Source organism: Haliotis rufescens, unplaced genomic scaffold (assembly GCF_023055435.1).
Source record: "Haliotis rufescens isolate VD_foot unplaced genomic scaffold, xgHalRufe1.0.p SCAF_2, whole genome shotgun sequence".
Lineage (NCBI taxonomy): Eukaryota > Metazoa > Mollusca > Gastropoda > Lepetellida > Haliotidae > Haliotis > Haliotis rufescens.
In genome coordinates, this window is record NW_025963890.1 from 36,515,912 (window position 1) to 36,530,743 (window position 14,832).

At 38.4% G+C, this 14,832-nt stretch overlaps 1 protein-coding gene across 2 annotated transcripts; it reads left to right on the plus strand.

The window, feature by feature from the left end:
* Positions 1 to 2,666: 2,666 nt before the first annotated feature.
* On the plus strand, positions 2,667 to 14,425 carry LOC124121187. Of its 2 annotated transcripts, none has more exons than XR_006858982.2 (2): positions 2,667 to 4,016; positions 14,063 to 14,425. XR_006858982.2 is itself a non-coding variant. In XM_046484170.2 (2 exons), exon 1 carries the CDS (start codon positions 2,771 to 2,773, stop codon positions 3,827 to 3,829), a length of 1,059 nt encoding a protein of 352 aa, XP_046340126.2. In that variant the 5' UTR covers positions 2,667 to 2,770; the 3' UTR covers positions 3,830 to 3,851; positions 14,063 to 14,425. The 2 variants fall into 2 exon arrangements, 1 of the variants encoding a protein (XP_046340126.2); XM_046484170.2 differs by having other exon boundaries at positions 2,667 to 3,851.
* The last annotated feature ends 407 nt before the right edge of the window (positions 14,426 to 14,832 follow it).

The following is a 14,832-nucleotide window of genomic DNA, read 5'->3' on the forward strand; positions in this document are numbered from 1 at the left end:
ATTTCACGTTTATAAATATGTTCATAGCATTGATTTTCAAAATGTCATCCCCCAAATCTAATAATTATTTAATGCCTATTCCAACTGTCAAAGGCACGACTCCCATGACACTGCTGTCAGATACCAGAATACCATGGTAAGTTGGGTAATGTGGACTACCTATTAGAAGTTACATCTTCATAAATAATCTAACATGAAACATGTAACACATCCTCCGTAATAATCTAAACGATAGTACCGCACTGGTTGTTAAAATTATTTTAAAGGTAAATAAAATAAAATATGCCTTTACGAACGGTCCTATGGTTGTCAGTTGTCAGTCAGGAACCAATAAACCTTGGAGGAGCGACAAATAACCGATCATATTATTCCGAAATAAGTAAACTTTTACGACTGTCAACAGCGGTGACAACCAAGCATGGTAGTATACTTGGTTCCGTATACAGAGTAAGCTTTGGCGGTCGCGCATTTCCAAAGCAGAACTAGTTCATGATTATTTGCATGTCACCGGAAATGCTGGTACCGGAAGTAGCTCTTCGCGAGACTCACGGGGCCCTATTGTTATGGAAAACCCGTCTCGATTTTCCAATGAAACATCATTTACTTGGCTTTAAAAGCTCCTGGAATTCCCACTGTATCAAAGCACGTGTCTATGAATCACTATAATTTGGTTTCAGCAGTCCTAATTGAGACATTACTCATGTAAAAGTATTCGCTTTTTTGTAAGCGTGAAAGAGTGGACAAATACATATGTACATGTAGTGATACGAAGTTGTGACCACATTTACAGGGCGGTTCGGGATGCATATGTCTGAGAAAGCGACGCAACAACAAGGGAATTGACCAACAACACCAACCACACACGCCCCAATAAAGTTATAAATTCATACCCAAATAAACCAGAACATGGACAATCAAACATGGACACATGAAAGAGTACTGGGAGTGATTTGATCCATGGTGAGACATATGGGCCAAAGAGGGTGGAGTGCTCTGACTTTTTGGGGACTCATCTGAACCAAGGCCCTGGAGTCGGTGTTGGAGGCCCAACTCAATCAACATAATGAATATGTTGTGATACGGATTCTCGAAGTCGTGACCATATGTACAGGGTGATTCAGGATGCAAATGTCTGCAAAAGCGACCCAACAACAATATTTCATTTCATGGACACACCCCACATCATCAACCACATACGCCTCCAATATAGTTATACATTTATGCACAACAGACCAGGACATACAATCAATCATGGACAGAAGTATATCACTCTAGAGTGATTTGAGCCAAGACTGAGATCACTCTGGAGAGGCTTGGGTCTCAGCTGAGATTACTCTTATTCTTCAAAATAGCAGAAGATTGAAACTACAGACGGTATCAGTTAACAGGTAAACACATTATAAACGTGTCGATTTTACATATTTTCGTTATGTAAAGAACATACAGTGTTCAATTATGATATCCTCTGATTTCCAGTTCATTTCCCGATGAACGTCAGTATGTCACATTATTGTGTTGTCAATTGAGCGAAGACATGGGCATTTGCAACAAGGAATTTGCTCATGTGAGGCACAGTCTTCATCAGCAGATGAACGTCAGCAGATACAACTTCAATACTTAAATGTATTTACGCCTCCCACTATTGACACTATGAGGTCAAAGCCATTGTGACGTCACAGACATAATATTGGCTGTCGCTTATGACTACGTTTTACGACTCCCACTATTGTTACTGTTACGTTATCGGTATTATGAAGACACAAATACTGCTGTTGTGCGTCGCCTATGAATACTTTAAAGTTGTTATTACACCTGAAGAGTCCTTGAGCGGCGAAAGATCTTGTGTGCACGAAGAAGTTTTGACAAGTACAAATATCTGGATATATTTTTTATCAATATTGAATGCTTATATACCTTAATAAGCCAAATGTTAATCTACAGAGACAGTCGATAATTGATCAGCACACGGCTACTTCTTTTTATCAGGTAAGAAGAACGTCACATAAAGATTGAAAGTTTTAGAACTGTATGCCAAAACTGAACAGGAGAAGTCGAATGCGGTAAACATGTAGGGGATTAATTTGAGAGCAACCGAGTGATCTTAGCCTTGAGCGAGTGTTTTGGGCCTAGCAGAGTGGAGTGACCCGAGCCTAGACTGAAAGCCTCGAGAAAAAGTTTTTAAGGGATTAATTTGCGCTTGCCACACCGTGAATGGAGTTGGGCCCTTTGAACAGGACAAACATATTTTTCGGATAAGACATAATGTCGGATTGGACAATGATCGGATTGTCAGAGTCGACTGTACGATCTCATACAATATCAAGTAGACAATATAAATTATTGTGCAGTCAGGGAGTGATCACACACTCAAGCATCAAGCTGGATGATATTGCATTCAATTAATCTGATAGTCACGGAATTCATTGTTTCCACAGATATATTTTTCAGAAATAACATAACAATGTCTTAACGATTCTGCAATTGTTCTCAAAATACGTCAGCGATAATTCTGTGTGTAGATAAATACATTGAATTTTGTGATTGTTTTGTATTAAAGTAAAGCCTTGTATCAACAGCGTAATTATATGTCCCACCTCTTTTGCATTGATTTCTAAAGTGTAAAATCTGACATTTCGTCCTGTGAAAATTTCTATACATTGTGCACTGATTCACACACGGTCCCAAGCACCTCAGGCTGAAGCACGGAGCATTTCTGGTCCAGTTATTACGTGTAATCTTATGTTTGCAGAGTATTAATGCTTGAAACAAAATGCCATCGCAAATTATTCGATCGTATTCCGGACGTGTGCTTGTGTTAACAATAACAGTTGCAGCTGTTTACGCAATTGTTTGTTTCAACGGATCAAAGTCTGACCTGGACGGGAAACTTGGTGACATTCAAACCTCCATTCGTAAGCTGTCTTTGGACATCAAAGGGGCGGTGAATGAGGTGCATCTTCCAGTTGAAGTGAGGGCCGAACCGTTGCCTCAATCACAGCCGTTTAAGAAGATGCCTTCCTGGCACGGAATTGCGTACAAAAGAACGAACGGGTCATGGGTAGCAGACGACAGTATGTGTACGGAGGATGAGGTGTATGATGAGGCGACTCTAAAAACACCTGCTGGAAATACGCGCATCTTTATCCACGCCATCAAGGACGATATCGTTGTTTCGAACACTCTGAAGAAAGTTGGCGTTTGGGAGCCGGATGTCATGTACACTTCTTTTGAAATACTGAAAGAAAATAAAGAACACGTTTTCATCGATGTCGGGGGAAATATTGGAACATTCAGTCTCGCTGCAGCTAAACTAGGGAACAGGGTCATCTCCGTTGAACCGTATGATGTCAACACCAAACGCCTGTGCCGAGGTGTGGTAAAAGGTGGGTTTGCTGGACAGATGTTTGTCATACACAACGCAATGTCTGATGTAAGGCAACCCATCGCCTTTAAGATTTACAAGGGTAGTATTGCCCATACTCGTATTGAGAAGAAAACTAACCTCAATCAAAGCAGCGACGCGATAACCACCATTCAGATGAACGATCTTTTGGAGATGTTTGATATCAAGTCCGCTGTTTTGAAACTTGACTGTGAGGACCACGAAGTACAGGTGATGAAGGGTGCTGAGGCGTTCTTCAATGTGGTTGACGTGCGCATGGTAATTATTGAATGGGACAAACTTTTCCAAAACCCAGAAGCACCATATATAATAGAAATGATGAAACGATTCAAGTTGAAACCCTATACGATTGGCAAAGATGCGAAGCCTTTTAACAAGTCTGACTATACTCTGAGTAGAAGGAACATTGTGTTCAAAAAGGAATAACACATGAATATACATATCTCATGTAAGTTTTAATTAGTCATAGTGCATCAAATACATGGCTTCATATGCATGTGTCATGTGACAAAAAAAGAGGGATGACTTCAACTTTGCAATATAATAAACTTTCCCTTGATGTCGAATAATTTTCCAGCCTCTTTTCCAGTGTCTTGGCTTCACAACTTTTGAGGTAAGATCGAGCAAGCGCTTTCTACCAAGATTTCAAAGAGCGTCACACGACTCTTGCTTAAAATTTGTTTGATCAGAGTAAAATAATGTGGCTTTCATAGTCGAACGCATGCCTATTACAGAGCATGCACTCTTTCGAACTTTTTGTTCAAAGTTTACTGCGTGATGAGACTTTCACTAAGATTTGTAAAGCAGGTCGATATTCCCGGTACAGAAAATCTAATTGCCAAAGTACATGGTATGTTAATTTCGTATGAATTCTCTTACAACGGGACATGCTTGCGTTATTTGATACATTGAGCCATGATTGTTCTTCGTATTTGCATATAGTGTCGTTAACACGATTTCTCCATTTCAATTTTGGAGGGAAAGTACCGTACTGAGTAGATGTACGAAGGTAGGGACACAGATTGTATTTATCAAGTGTTGATTTAAGTTCTCCACAGATTGTCTTTGAATAGACAGGGCTTGCAATGGACGCGCAAAAAATATCTTTTGCAAAGTTATTATAGTTCAGATTGCATAAACGACCAAGAAATAAAAGTTTGCATTATCAAAGGTTCGACATAGTAGATTCTGAAGGAGATCTTTTATAAAGACCCTGTACAATGCGTGCAAAATATCTTTGCGTGCCTTCCAACAGAGCAGCACGTTGACCCTTGATGTCATAGAGTAATTCACATCCATAAAGGCTGGTTTTGAGTATCATTCTGAGCCATATTTTCACGCTTGAAATTGGATGAAGATCATAACTATTAAATCCTAAAGATCTTAGGGAGTTAATATTTTGTCTTGCTTTCTGACAGTACTTTTCAATTCTTGTTTTACAGGATAGTTTGTATGTTAGAAGTATTCCACCATACACCGTAGAGTCAGTTGTAGTGATGTGTATATTTCCAAGTTTACAATGACAGTTATACCTCTTGCGTTTTGCTTTGGTGAACACAATTATTGCACTTTTTGATGGATTATATGTTAGGCGCCACCTTGAGGCATATGTATGTACCATATCAAGGGATGTTTGTAAGCCTCTCGGTGATGCCTTAATTAGTGTAGTATCGTCGGCAAGCAAGACTGCATGAATATCCATACCATATGCACGAATGCCAAATTGTGCTTGTCTAAGGGCTGTAATGAGGTCATTTATAAAAACAAGAAAAAAACAAGCAGAGGTTACTCTGCCTTGGCCAACACCTTGATGAACCATATATCTGTCTGATTGTTCACCTTGGTAGGAAATATAAGCATAACTATTTGTATAACAATGATGTAGTAATTTCCATGTATTACCTCTAATGCCCAGTTTATGTAGTTTGTAAAATAATCTATCGTGCCATATCCTATCGAATGCTTTTTCATTATCTAAGAAAGCTGCATCGACTGCAGAGTCCCTTTGTATGTAATACTGAATGCCTTCGATCAAAGTAAATACTGACATAATAGCTCCATGTTCTTTTCTAAAGCCAAACTGTAGCATATCAGGAAAGTCTGGGTTAAGCCTACATAGTTTGTCTTCTATACGTTTGAGCAGTATATTTTCAAAGAGCTTACAGAGACATGATGTGAGAGTAATACCTCTATAATTTCGATGGTCATTCTTCCCCTTATATATTGGTATGACCATACCAAGTCTATAATCATAGGGTACATATTGTAGTTTCATCATATGATTAAAAAGTATACGTAAGGAATAAATAAGATGTTCTCCTGCATAGATAATATGTTCATTTGTAATCTTTTATCCGGACCTGGGGATTTATTCCTGCTGAGGGATTTGACGGCCTCTCTTATCTCGTGACATGTAAATTCTTTTTTCCAATTCCTCGTCAGGCCTCTCTCGTACTTGTTTAAATATCTGTACCTTATTAGTTATATCTTCTTTAAATACATCATCAAATCCTTCGGAATGGTAGGGTTTGGCTAAATCTGAAAAATATTTACCCCATAATCTGGTTAGGTTAGTTTCAACGTACTTGATATTATTAGTTCTTTTTAGTCTATAAGTATTACTTCACTTGACATAAAGTACCTTCGCCATGTTTTATGATGTATTCGATCTTATTGCTGTATGTGAATGTATGTTAGAGTTGTGATGTGAAATAAAATACCTTCAACTGCAATTTGCAATGGCATGTGATCAAATATTTTCTTTACATGTATATGTTAACGGTTAATATGACGGTTAACCTTCTAGCGCTTGACAAGGCAGCTTATGTTGTATACTCACTAAGGTCTGACATTTGTTTGTCTACTTGAAAAAGCTTCTCGCATTCGACAGCCAGTCAAGTTGTTGACGCGTGACATATCTGGAAATTATGGAATACTGTAAGGAACATTCTCGCGATCTCGACCTTTGGAAACGAGCTGAATATACCATAAGTGCGAGAATGCGAGAAGGCGAGAAGGCAAAAATCTCGCGTTCTTGTCTTTTTTGTACACAACACTTTTTATCAAAAGTCCACAACACGATTATCTCGCAATATAATTTAACAAAAGAAGTTCTGTACATGAATGTCACAAAATAGTGTAAACATTAGAGTGTCCGGAAGATGGAAAAGAATACCACCGTCAGTGACCCTCATTGCTATATGTTAATTTAGGACAATATATAATTCGCTGTGTCATCACCTTCGAGATTTCTTCCCACGCCCCTATGATGTTTTCATGTATACAAAGGTAAAGGTAGGAGAGGTTTATTGTATTGGAGATGCAGGATGAACACGACAGATTGAAAAGGAAACCTGAGAACCGTCAGAGTGTTACCTATTCACAACGACTGCTGTTATTGTACGTGTGCAGGCGCAAGGGCCTCGCCTAGCGAAGTGCATCAAATCACTTGAGCACTTTAAATTAGAACATGAAAAGATTTGCATAATATCTGTCGTCGCCCAGTTGGCGGTAAACATGCTTCGCAAATCCTTCAGTCATGGGTTTTCAAAATCTGAGCTGCAGTTTCTCGAGGATCAATGAATGAATCAGAGTTGTTCAGGAGGATTGACCCTTTACCCAAGATTACACTGTTATATAGGATTACTGGCTCGATTAATGTTTTGAAATATTTGCATGCAAGAGCTGAAGGTATATCTTGGTTAAGAATGGAGACTGAAGCTTGTGGTAGGCCTTAGGGCCTTTTTCAGGAGAGGTTTAGCACTATTTTTAAGTTTACCATTTGTTTCAAATGTAATTCCTAAGTAATTTTATCTATATCTATAAGTAATTATATCTAGCCGTAACTAGTATTTTTGTATCACCAAAATTTGTTTTGCCACCATTTCTCTTTAGGTTATTTGTTGCTCAAAATACACTTAGACCATCAAGTAACGCTTGTAGTTTTTCTCTTTGTTTTGAGTCATCGGGAAACAACAAATGACGAATGTTTGAATAATAATAATTGTTATATTATATTCTACCATGAATTTGGAATTTACTCGATTCTGATTGGTCAATCAGAGGCTATTAAATCACAAAAAAACCCTCTGATTGAAACAGCTGGTTTGACGGCCGCATCACCCCGGAAGCTAAAATTGATAGAATAGTACAATTTTCAGTCATTGTCGGTAGGCACATTTAAATAATTATATCTACAATTACAGGTTACAAAATGCACAGATGCGGTTACTACACTATTCAAAGGATGTGTGGCAATACATTTCGTGCAGAAAAATACGACAGAAATCAGCAAAGGGAATGTATTTACGTTTTGGAGACAACAGAGAGCTTGGAATTTTGGCGCTTTTCTATATACGACTGTGACGTCATATCGTTTGCGTCACAATGAGCGATATGACGTCATAATGGTGACGTGCGATGTAGAGCGAAAGCCTTGCAAAGCTTGCTTTGTTTTCTTTAGGGATGCCCACCTCATGTAAGCTTACCAAGTTTGCCGTGATTATATACTTTCAATGCCTGTCATATGTTCGAGCGAAGTATTACGGTGTAAACAAACTGCTTGCGTATATACAGCACCATATTTTGTTCGGTGATTCCGCAATTCAGATCGATAACCCACTCAAAACACTGAACTCAACCCATGCCGCTTCACTCAGTATATTTGCTAACACCAAAGAGTTCGCGTTTTATTTAGTCATGGTAGAATGGAGATAAACATACTGTGTTTTCAATGTAGAGCTACAAGACTTCAGTGAGGAGTACATAGACGTTCGGTTCCAAATTCAATTTAGCGGGGTTAAATCTACAGGTAACCTAGCTCTACATTGAAAACACAGTATGTTTATCTCCTAAATATGATGTGGAAGATCATTGCGGAATATATTGAATAATGTGGGAGACAAAATGCATCCTTACCCCAAAGTTGGTGTTAAAGGACTGTGAAATCCCCCTATCAATTTTCACTTCATAAGAGATATAGTGATGATATTATTTTTAATACATTTCCTCAACTGATGATCTGTCAACGAAATAAAGGCATTTTGAAAGTCTACAAAGCAACTGTATATTCTTTTCTTTTTACTTTTTGTAGAATATATATATGTTTAATGAACAAATACATTAGCTGATGTTCGGTATCCCCTTCTAAATCCAGACTGACAGTGTTCTTGTAAAAGAGTTTTTTCAATGTGTTCCATTTTTCTTTCATTTATGAAGTTGCAAAATAGTTGACCCAAGCAGCTGCTTACTACAAAACGCCTGTAGTTGTTTGGGTCAGTCGTATCAACCTTCTCGTTTAGGATTCCATTGGAATAGAGCTAGCTGAAGCTGTCTAGACTTGCTTTTGTGTGCATATCTAGATTATTCAAAGAGCGACAATAATGCGACAATAATGGGACAAATGGGCAAAATGTCGCATTGTGTTAATTTTGGTTAATTTTGACACCCCCGAGTTATGAAAGAAGCCTAACATGCCTATTGAAAGATAAAGTGTAAAGAAGGAAGCATTATCAATAATGGGATGGGCGATGAGTTCAACTGCATGCTAATGTCAGTGTCTAAACGTTCTGATTAACAATATGCTCTGAGTCAATACATTTTGCCAAATTAATGACAAGTATTACCTGTAGGAACATATTATTGATACACGTCCATTTCCTTGACGGACAAAGTGCTTTAAATGCTCGGCAATAGTAAGGACTAGATTCATTGTGTTTCCGTATTTTGTTCAGGTGAACAATTGACTTGTCCTCGCAGGTGTTTGTGACGGGTCCCAGCTATGTTGGAGGATACGCTCACCTTTTCATTAACACCCGTTATTAAGGCCTGAACCGCATCGGGTTTTTGTCCATCAATCTGATACGACGTGATGTAATTGAAATACTGTTCAAAGTATTGTTTAACTCTCTCGCGGTACTTTGCGTTACTGCAACTGTCAAAATTATGTGTAGTGATGTTATGTAATCCACAAGATGACTAGCAGACTACGCATATATAATGTTTAAAAAAAGAGAGAAATAAGAACATTAGCACAAATAATTCGACTCATCTTGTAATTATACGAGTTTCAAGATACAAAACTGCAATCGAGTTTCTGAAATTTGATTGCATTTAAGTATTTATCTTTCTTGCTTCAATCATATCTACAACGTAGTTATTACTAAACAAAGGCATGCCTTTGCAGCTCAGTATGATTCGGTCTACTTTCGCCTAGAAATAGTGATGTGGTGTGTTATGTGAAAGAAAGTCAAGAATTAAATATCTTGTAATAACATTGAGTAGAGGACACGGTTAGACTCAGTTATCAATATCAAGATATTTATATAATTAAAATTCAAGTGATCTAAAACAACAAATAGCTATATAGTTATAAGGGATTTATAAAAGAAACTACACGGCCTCCTGAGTGGATTCCAATTGTTGTTCAGTAACACTAGACCTCTGATCACACCAAACTCTAGAATTGCCAAATGCGACAATCAAGTTAATTATGTAACAGACTTTCTTATTTCAAGATAACATAAAACGAAAATAGACATTAAGTCAATGTGTAAACACAGGTTGTACTGGCAAATGTACCACAATCTATCGACTGGATTTTGATGGTTTTCTGTGCAATGTGAACTTCATTGGAGTTTGTTTGTATGTTGTTTAACATCGCACTAAGCAATATTCCAGCTTTATGACGGCGTCTGTAAATAATCGAGTCTGAACCAGACAATCTAGTGATTGATATCATGAGCTGCGATCCACACAGAGGCTGAAATGTGTCTTGAGGAATGTATTTGTCAATATTAACAATAACATTTTATGCTGTTAACGACATTGTGTCTCTCATAACCCACTCAGTATTATGGGACTTGTCTTCGTTTTTGGGGGTATTGTACTCTATTTTTAGTTCGCAATGTAACTGAAGGGGTTAAGCTTTTATTAACATAAATCACTGGAGCATAAGGTTGTTTTGATAACACTGAAAGCGAAATGCACTGTAGGCGGATGTAGACGACGCACTGATGCAAAACGTTATGAATAAAGTTGTTTTGATAACCCTGTAGGCGAAATGCACTGTTGACGAAAGTAGAACCTTCATAGAGTAAGGGCCAAACTGTATGAAGGTCAGAGCGTTCATAAAGTGAAAGTCAATTCTTATAATTTTTCTATCATTATTTTATGCCTCGCAGGATGTAGCGCTAGATCTAGACTTCTTGTCTACACGGACAGCCATGTATCCTCAACTTACTTTTCAGGAACATCTGTTTTAGTTTGTTTCCTAGAAATGTATTCCTATAATATCCCCATTGGATGAGGAAGGTCTGTTAAGAACTACAAGTCAATAACAACGACAGAGCGTCGTAATACATTTACATAAAGTACAAGACGTCAAAATGATCGACATGATAAACGTGACGGGGGAGATTTGCGAAGTTGTTCATGAACCTGTGGCCATTTCAAGTGTTAGTTATGACTTATCAGTTGACCGAGCATTGAAAGGCGATTGTAACGATGTGTCAAATAGATACTAAGGTACATTCATAGATTGCTGTATACCGTCACAGCGCAAGTTTGGATGTGCTTTTCTTCGTTTGTTCTCTAGGATGGGTTGTACCGAGGATCCCCTTGAACGGGCATGCATTCAAACTCATCGACGTATCCCAATGTATGCTAAAACGCTAAGTTCAAAGCAAAAGGCTAAAAATGATGAGAAACGACGCTTCTGTATGTAATTAGTGCTAGGGGATTCTCATGGATTTCTCTAAGGTATAGTCCGTCAGTGTTTACGTCATTTCAAAAATACAATTCCGTGACACACGTATGGACGTCAAGATGAACATGAACATGAACTTCAGTTTCGCAGACATGTGACCTACCTCTCATCCAAAGAAAAAAGCCGTACATCGTATAACTTCACACTAAAACAATATTTACTGTTATAACCAAATGAAACACAACCCGGTGTCCGATAGAGACAACTGTGCAAAGCGGAGGGATATGTTTTCACAATAAACTTAGTAACATGGTTTGTTTTGACTTCTTTGCGCGTGTCTGAATTCCATTAACATGTTTCATATCCTGAAATTAATTTTCAGCAAATCTCGCTGCACTGCGCGCGACAGATGCTAGAGCAAGGCATGCCAGATATACGAAACCTACTGCTCCCTAAAGGAAGCCTTTGACATCACGTGCGTCAGGGGACCAGCGCCATCTGATTGGCCGTTAACAGTTGTGCAGGGCGGACCAAAAGCATCGATTTCCCGTCCATTTTACACTTGAAAAACTCGACGCTTTTCCAGACACTTTCTTGACGCTCACCAGTTAATCAATTTTAATGAATTTTTAGTCGTTTTTCCGTCCAATGACCATATACGGAGAAAAACGACGCTTTCGTGTTTGAAGTGTAAACATCGCTAGGTTAAATAATAACAGAAGGATAAAACTGTAGCATCGTGATGGACAGGGAACACTGGATGAGGAAGCCAGCTAACCAGGAAGTTAGGAATGTGGACTGCCTCTGTTAGTATTTTGTAGTGAAGTATTAAAATGTTTAAATACTATTGCATGGACAATCATGAGATCGGTACTAGGTCACGGTACTAGGTCACTAGGAAGTGATATTCAACAAGAAGTGCATATTAAATAAAAACTTATATGTTAGAGGCATCGGACATCTCTTTTTAAAGCCGCGCTGCATATAACATGTAGCATCCATTACCCTTCATCCTCTCAAAGTTATGTCGTTTAACCGTAAGTGTGGGTATATAACTTTTTGTTGAACCAGTTGGCGGCTGAGGATTTTCTATTTGTTGTTTTGCTGTTTACATGCTTTCCAAACTTAAAGTGATGCACTTAAACCGACAAATTTCTAATTGATCCTGTTGGAGGCACATGACAAAGTTGCACTGGTTTGAAAGTAGTATTTTCAATTTGGAATTGATGTTATTGAACCGGAACAATGAATGCATGTCTTTATTTCCTCCATGATTGAGTGAGTTGGTTTTAACGCCGCTTTTAACAGTATTCCAGTTATATTGCGGCGTGTCAGCTTAACGTGGGAGGACAGCCCGAAGTGATGCAGGTCTCAGACGTTTACCATTTCGGTGAAACCCACGAGCACGGGTGGGGTGCTGACAAACCTAGAAACATAATCTGGGCGAACCAGGATCGAAACCACAATCATACGGTTCTGGCGTGTCCAAGCGATGCAACTCTGCACAGCGAACGCGGCGCCTTAGACGACTGGGCCACCCGTGCCCCCTCCTCCATAATTGATTCTGAAGACATTACAAAAGGAAAATAAGTATTTACAATACTTTAGCACATGCAATGAAAGCATGTAATAAAATGCCTATGAAGACAAAAATCATAATATACGCGCAGTAGGGCGTATATGTGTCTAGTACAAAAGATGTTTCTTTAAATAATATATTTAACAGCAAAACGACAGTTATGATTAATTCCCAAGTATCATTATCAGTTTATGCAGTTACGTTGTGAATATCTGCACCAAGAAACAGAGAAAGCATAATCATTGTCGGAAAGCACATCTTTTTTCAGATATACTTTCACATACATTTCTTATGTAGATTAATATCATGTTTATCAATCGATGAAAAATTATTTTTCTATGAGACAAGAAAGATTCACAGTGAATAAAATATGGCATTCTTAGCGATAACAATGTTGATTACTATGGTTACATTCTTTCGACACTATTGGTCTTGATCCATTTTAATGCACTGTTGTGGAACCTCTTAGTGAAAAAAATATAGTGACATAAACTGATTAACAATGTTGAAGAGTTATTACTACACTAACATTTAGTCTCTGAAATCTTATATTACACAATACCCTTCTTGACTCGAATTAAAAAATCCCTATGCTGTGGAATGGAGCTAGCTAGAGCTGGCTAGACTTACTTTTTATGCGATTCTAGATTATTTGTTTTCCATTAAATAAACATTCCACAGTCATGGTGCAGGACAAAGTTATTACCTGTGCACATAGAAAGCTAAAGATGTTTCATCCATAGCTAAATGGGAGATTGCCATCCGGCACAGTTTGCTGGGGACCAAGCTATAGTCTAACAAAGAAACCAAGAATAGTAATATATCGCCGTCACCAAGAAAACTTGTTTGCACTTAAGACGGCAATTCTCTCACAAATATCGTAAAGATATGAGTAGTTTGAAGTGAGGCGGTTGAACATATATCCTCATGACGGTTTGCTATATTATTTACATTAACCTTTGATTGCAAATCATTTTGTTCACGTCGCAAAATTCTCTCTATGCTCTATTGCATCCTGAAACTGAGGGTCCGATGAAACCCTAACTTGCCGCACTAATGATGACATCAGACAGTTTTCAGATGAAGTATATATATTTCACGCCTTAGTTGTAGGATAATCAATTGTCACCATGAGCGTCAACATACCAGGTCAAATATAGCAGGCTATAAATGTTACCTCATATGGCACACATCTCTATATTTTATTTCGAATTATTTTCCAAACGCTTTCATTGCAATGCAATGCGGCCAGATTCAAATATTAGCTAGAAACTTAGTTACTGATAGTGTAAAATAAGCGCCTGCATCTGTAATTGTACAGTGTTTGCAAGAGAAACAGTAGAACAGGATTTAAACGTCTTTTCTTCTTCTCCAGCAAAATCAGTGAACCAGGACGAAGAATATTTCCTGAAGTAAGACGATGATTGAAACGTTTGGCAGACAGGCTTGATGAAGACTATAAATATTATCAGCAAACTAAAAGGAAAAGTGCAGGCATTTGCACAGCTGGTGGTTTATTTACACTCACTGGGTTCCTGGTTGCACCTCCAGTAGCCATAGCAGGTGCAGTGCTCGGACTTGCGGGTGGAGTTTCTGGAGCAGCCATCCATATTACTGAACAGTCTTCTGTCAACGCGCATGTTGACGGGGAATTAGCTCTTGGGGGAATCAAGGACAAAATCGACATCACTGTCCCGGAACGTTTCATGCACAACATGTAAACAATAAACAACAAGTACACAATGAGTGGAATACCTGCTCTGACAACACAAACACAGCGATGAGCGGACCTTCCAGCTCAGGCATACATGAGGTGAGCGGAGCTCCAGCTCACCTCAGGGCGTTTCCTACGAGCGGCACATCCTGCTTGAGGTCATCCCTAGACCAGCACTCGGAATACCAAAGTTGACTAACAGTGTAATTGTAACACATATTATAACATTGCTCTGGACATAGGACTACTGAGGGTGATGAACAATTAAGGCAATAAATGCCATACTATAAATAACAATAATTAACGGGAAGTAATATAGTAGTAGCCCAGGCTGGCTGTCTGACAATATATACAATGAAATGTTGGTGAGGATTAACAACGGTGATTAGCGCCTAATACATAATGACAATTAGGTTAATGGAGACATGCAC

Coding starts and splice junctions, on each gene's coding strand:
- LOC124121187 (XM_046484170.2), top strand. CDS start 2,771: ATGCCATCGCAAATTATTCGATCGTATTCCGGACGTGTGCTTGTGTTA.